The sequence below is a fragment of the Cebus imitator genome, unplaced genomic scaffold (genome assembly GCF_001604975.1).
Source record: "Cebus imitator isolate Cc_AM_T3 unplaced genomic scaffold, Cebus_imitator-1.0 Scaffold4, whole genome shotgun sequence".
Lineage (NCBI taxonomy): Eukaryota > Metazoa > Chordata > Mammalia > Primates > Cebidae > Cebus > Cebus imitator.
Window position 1 is genome coordinate 145905 of NW_016107319.1, and position 6522 is coordinate 152426.

The 6522-nt window shown below is 48.2% G+C and overlaps 1 protein-coding gene across 1 annotated transcript in view; it reads right to left on the bottom strand.

Moving 5' to 3' along the window:
* Positions 1–6522, bottom strand: part of ABCC1 (ATP binding cassette subfamily C member 1) — a 202171-nt gene that overhangs the window by 50942 nt on the left and 144707 nt on the right. The window contains exon 19 of the mRNA XM_017533114.2: positions 5605–5788. Coding sequence (XP_017388603.1) covers positions 5605–5788 — 184 coding nt within the window. The remainder of the gene's footprint in view (positions 1–5604; positions 5789–6522) is intronic.

Sequence of the window (6522 nt, forward strand, 5' to 3'; positions counted from 1 at the left end):
AAAAACCCTCTGAGCTTACATTGCAGGGGAAGAGACAGACAATAAACGAACAAGTAGATCCATAATTTACCTCCAGGCAGCAGTAAGTGCCACAAAGAGGGAAACGAAGGATGGGGGCCAGGGTAGAGCAAGAATTCTTTCTCTTTTGTTTTTAAAGCAAACACAGGAAACGTGTAATTGGATGACAGTCCCTGAGTCCCTGCAAGCACCAGGTGTTTGGTTTCCATGCAGTGTAGCCAGGTGCCGCTTCTACCCTTGACCCACATTAAGTGCTGCCCGGGTCTGTGCGTTGTGCTGCCAGCACCCTCACTGTTTATTCTGCCAATGCTGCCTTTACTCAAGAAGGTTCTGGAACTCTGCTTGGGTGCCGGCCAGCAGGCAGCCTCCCCAGAGGAAAGAATTCGACTCACAGCTTTATAGTCAACGCCTCGTTTTTGACCAAAAACGGCATTCACTGGCTGCCTCACCGACCTCCTCCTCCAGCCTCAGCACAGAAAGCTCTTCATCTTCACAAGAGGAAGAAATTCGGCCTCTGAGGACAGCCAGAAGGAATATGGGTTTCTGTCAGATGAACTCTCTCGGTGGCTGCCCTGTGCTTACAATCAATCTCTGTAACTTGGGGAGGCTCTCATGATGGGATGTTAAGAAAGAAATCAAAAGGTGGCAGCAGATGAGAAAACGCTGTAACATGCTCTCAATCTTGTCAAGGAAAAAGGCCTAGGAAGCAAGGACAGGTGAAAACGATGCCAACGCTCATCGGCTCTCCTGGGAAGTGAGAAGGGACAGAAGATGCTTTTGGTGACTTTTTGGTTCTTTTTTTTTGAGATGGAGTCGACATCTGTCACCCAGGCTGGAGTACAATGGCACGATCTTGGCTCACTACAACTTCTGCCTCCTGGGTTCAAGTGATACTCCTGCCTCAGCCTCCCAAGCAGCTGGGATTAGAGGCACCCACCACCAGGCCTAGCTAATATTTTTGTATTTTTAGTAGAGATGGAGTTTCACCATGTTAGCCAGTCTGGTCAACTTGAACTCCTGACCTCAGGTGATCCCCCATGCAACCAAAGTGCTGGCATTACAGGTGTGACCCACCATGCCCAGCTTTTTCCTGATTCTTTGTACTCTTTTAGAGTTTGCATTTATCTATCATGAGCACATGTTGCTTTTATAATCATTAAGAAAAACTCAGTGAATAGTTAAGAGGGAAAAATGTTTGCCATGGGGTTGAGAGATAGTTCAAGCAAGGTTTTGAAAAGCGGCCAGAGGCCAGGCACCATGACGCACAACTGTAATCCCAGCACTTTGGGAGGCCGAGGCAGGAGGATCTCTTGAGCCCAGGAGTTCGAGACCAGCCTGGGCATAAGAGTGAGACCCCATCTCTATGAAACAATGTAAAAATCAAATAAAAATTTCTGAAAAGGAAAAATGGCCACATTGTTGAAATAAGAGTCCTTCCCCCAGGAGGACAAGTGAAGAAGCCGGCAGTGTGAAGTCGGAAAACAACGGGCTTCTTGCTCTCGGTGCTTCAGACATCCTGGCCAGTGGATTCTCTCTCACAGGGCAGGGCAAGGGGGAATTCACCTCGAGTGTTGCAGGGTGTTTGGCAACATCACTGGCCCCTACCCTGGTGCCTGCCAGGGGTAAGCCCCACTCCAGTTGCGACATCCAAACATGTCTCTAAACGTTTCCAAATGTCCCCAGGGTGGGGATAGGGTGGCTGCAATTTGTCCCCCATGGAAAACCACTGCTCTAAGTATGAGGTTCCTAAGAAGAAACAAGAGTCATAGCAATGTGTTCCACGTTCTAGGTGTGCAGATTCTCCAGTCAACGAGCATATCCAAATGAACACGGCACCTAAGATGCGCTGCCAAAGCTACGGAGCTCAATGTCAGTCGGATTAGCCCATACGTGAGCTCACCCTGCCTCATCCAGATGATCCTTCCAGAAAGGGAACAAGCTGTTCCTAAACTGGAAAAGGAGGCTGGACAGAAGAAAAAGATGTCCCAGAAGAAACTGAAGACACCCCGGAAGAAACCGAAGACACCCCAGAAGAAACTGAAGACACCCCAGAAGAAACTGAAGACACCCCAGAAGAAACTGAAGAAACAAAACTTTATGGCAGAGGAATAAATTCAGAATAAAAGAAATGCCATTAAAAGTTTTTAAAAAACAGTAAAAAAAAATTATATATATAAAATATATATATTATATATAAGATATATATATATTATATAAAATATATTATATATAAAAATTCTTAGAAATCAGTAAACTAGATATCCCAGGAGAGAGGTCCGTATCACCCCATTCACAAGACTAATTCCTGCACATTTCCCCTCAAGGATCCTCCCAAGCCAAATACCAACACCCACCCCCCTTCAGCCTGGGTGTTCTAAAAAAAGCTGATTAATCCAACAAGGAAAACAGTTCCCCTTTAGAAAGAGCCACAAATGTGGTTTAAACAAATCCAAGGTCACTGGCACTTCAAGTTGGCGAAGGCTGGGCAAGACGAGACCCTGATGTAAAGACTTTACAGCCAGGGCCCTTCCAGAGCAGGGTGGGTGTGGGATGCCCAAGTTTGCTCTAAGACCCACTGCCAAGGTGTCCTCACAGGCAGGAAGTGGGTACCAGGATGGTGGGTGGTATTCACATCACCAAATTAAGTGCTGATGTGCACAAAAAATAATAAAGCATCTGGCAGCCTTCCGCGTTCTAGATACACTGCTTGGATAATCTAGCAGTTGGCAAGCAACAGTAGGGCAGAATCTTTCTGGGGCTAACAGAGTTTAAGGACATTTTTTGCTCACCTGGATGGAGGGGAAGAGAGAGAGATCTCACGCTGGTCAAGAGATTCAGCTAACCCACACACTTATGATTTATAAAGCACAAAGGGTGTCTTCACCTAAAAGCAGCCTGCGAAGCAGGTCAATTAAAGACTCACTGAGATGTTGCCACAACCCATCGCTCAGGCTAAGAGACAGACAAGGGAGATTTTGCAGCAAGAAGAAACAGGCTAGACTCAAGGTAGAACTTCCCAACCACAAGGGAATGAACATGTAGAAATTCGTTCTAATCAGAGAATTTAAAAGCTGAAGGAATGTCAGCTATCACACACTGGCAATAAACAAAAACCCAACTTATTCATTTAGTTTTGACACATGGTCTTGCTCAGACACCAGGCTGGATGGAGTGCAGTGGGCATGATCTTGGCTCACAGCAGCCTCCAACTCCCAGACTCAAGCCATTTTCCCACCTCAGCCTCCCAAATAGCTGGGACTACAGGCGTACACCAACACCCTGGCTAACTTTTTATTTTTAGTAGAGATGAGGTCTCATCACGTTGCCCAGGCTGGTCTTGAACTGCTGACCTCAAGTGATCCACTTGCCTCGGCCTCCCAAAGTGCTGGGATTACAGACATGAGCCACCATGCCTGGCCACTAGCTTCTCCTTTAAACCACCAGGGCTTATGACTGCAGGATTCATAAGAGTCAGAAAGCGGAAACCACCCAAATGCCCATCAGCCAGTGAATAAACACAGGGTGGACCATCTGCACAGTGGCGTATTACTCTGCACTAAGAGGAAACGAAGCTGTAACACAGGTGAACCTTGAAAGCATCATGCTAAGTGGAAAAGCTGCCAGTCACAACAATCTACCTATTGTGATGCCATTTAAATGAAATGTCCAGAAGAAGCAAATCTAGAGAGACAGAAAATAGATTTGTGGTTGCCTAGGGCTTGGGGGGTGCTGGGGAAAATAGGGAGTCACTGCTGATGGATGTGGGGTGTTTTGGGGGGGTGATAAAAATGTTATGACCTTGATTGTGGCGATGGTTGCACAACTCTGTGAATATACTAGCAATCACTGGATTGTGCGGTTTAAGTGAGTTAATTGTATGTTGTGTGAATTTTTTTTTTTTTTTGAGGTGAAGTCTCGCTGTCACCCAGACTAGAGGGCAGTGGCACGATCTCGGCTCACTGCAACCTCTACCTCCTGGGTTCAAGCTATTTTCCTGCCTCAGCCTCCCCAGTAGCTAGGAACATAGGCATGCACCACTATGCCCAGCTGGTTTTTGTATTTTTAGAGATGCAGTTTCACCATGTTGGCCAGGATGGTCTCGAACTCCTCACCTCAGATGATCCACCCACACTGGCCTCCTAAAGTGCTGGGATTACAGGCATGAGGCACTGTACTCAGCCTACATGTGTGAATTACATCTCAAGAAAGCACTTATTAGAGACACTAGGATCCCTGCAGAGAAGGAGCTCCCACCCCAGGCAGACCAGGAGACCACTAAAGGAGCAGAGGATGAGAACTCAGAGACCAACTTTAGACCCAACCCTGCCCGCAGCTGCTGAGTATCCTGGGGCTGGTCACTTTGACTGTCTGCCAGTCAGGGGCTTCCCAGTGCATTTTCCCAATGCAAAACCTGCCTGGAAGGCCTGCAGGACAATCACTGTGCTGACCTCCTCTCCTTCCCCCATGTCCTAGCACACCATGGTCTGACCATACTAGCCTTTATGTGTTGCAAACAAATTGAGCTCATGCTGGTCCTGAAGCCTTTGCACTTAGTGTTCCCCATGTCTATAACATGGTTCCCAGACCTTCTCCCTGCTAGCTCCTTCCCATGCCTATGCAACCTTCCCAGAGAGGGTTTCCCTGTCCCCTGCCTCAGTTGCCACAATGACAACCATCACTCCTCAGCCCATGGAACTGTCATGTTTTTTCCCTTTCATAGCACTTAATCGTATCTAAAATCTTTTTCTTTTTTTTTTTTTTTTTTTTTTTGTAGAGTTGGGGTTTCAGTATACTGGCCAGGCTGCTCATGAACTCCTGGCCTCAAGTGATCCACTCACCCCACCTCCCAAAGTGCTGGATTACAGGTGTGAGCCACCGCCCCTGGCACGTTTTTTCTATTTTTTGTAGAGATGAGGTTTCACCATGCTACCCAGGATGGCCTCAAACTCCTGGGCTCCAACAATCCTCCCGCCTCAGCCTCTCTAAGTATTGGGATTACAGGTGTGAGCCATGATGCCTGGCCCTGCTAAACTGTTTTATGAGGGAGGGAACTGAAGCTCAGATGGGTCTGAAGGGCAGGCCTAAGGTCACACAGCTGGGGAGATGTCCAGGGTTTGAACCCAGATGTCACCAACCTGAGCCTGCAAGCTCAACTCCGTGCTTCACCTCACAACCCTCATGTCTCCTGTGTCACGCACGTCCTCAGTTTCTCTCAGCCCCGAGAGAGAGAGAAATTAAATAAATTAAATAATTACCATTGTTCCCGTTTTTGCCTTAAGGACCCTGAAACTCCGCAGGTCCAAGGCATGTTCCAGGAAGGCACTAGACCCTGCCCTGAGGTCAGCTGAGCAGAAGCCTGGTGCCCCCATGCCCTAGTCGTAAAGCACCGGGACTCCCTCCCAATTCAGCCCTGCAGAGACTAAGATGGTCTTCCAAGTTGGTTCTTTAGGGGGCTCATTTACCTCCCACCCTCATGCTCTGCTGAGCCGCCTTCCGCGGGTGGTTGGTAGCAACCTCAAGTAGGCCAATGTGGCCCTTCAAGGCGCCAGACACCCCAAGCGGGAGGAACCCCGGGGCTGCCCCTACCATTGTCCTCTGGGTCCTGCTCCTGCTCTGTGCTGGCGTAGGTGCGCAGGAACTCAGCAAAGGCACCATCCCGGGCCAGCAGCTCCTGGTAGGAGCCCATCTCAGAGATCTTGCCGCCACTCATAACGATGATGATGTCCACCTGTGGCAGGTAGCTCACGCCGTGCGTGACCAAGATCCGCGTCTGTGAGCAAAGAGGACACGCGGCCACATCAGCGTACACGTGCAAGACTGCCTGGCTGGGCAGTGAAGACTAAAGCAGAAATGAGCCAACCAAACCTGGTGAGCAGAACTCAGGTCTGAAGATGGGGAGTGCACCTGGGATGACAGCAGGCAGGAGCAGCTGAACCTATAATCCCTGAACCTATAATCCCAACACTTTGGGAGGCTCAGGAGGTTCCCTTGAGGCCAGGAGTTCAAGATCAGCCTGGCCAATATGGTGAAACCCCGTCTCTAATAAAACTACAAAAATTGAAACCAGCCAGGGAAACACAGTGAGACCCGTCTCCACAAAATAATTTTAAAAATTAGCCAGGCATGGTGGTGTGTGCCTATAGTCCCAGCTACTCAGGAGGCAGGAGGATGGCTTGAGCTCAGGACGTGGAGGCTACCGTGAGCCATGATCGTGGCACTGCACTCCAATCTGGACTCCACCCTATCTCCAAAAAAAACGAATGTGCTGGCTATGGACACTGACATTTAAATTTAGTATGATTTTTGACCATTTAAAAATATAAACATCACTCTCAGCTATAGAGCCATACAAAAAGCAGGCAGTGGGCCAGATTTGCTAACCCCTGCTCTCTAAGAGAAGAATTAGGGATTGGGGTGCAGGATCAATAGAGACTATTTTATTTTATTTTATTTATTTATTTTTTTTTGAGACGGAGTTTCACTCTTGTTACCCAGGCTGGAGTG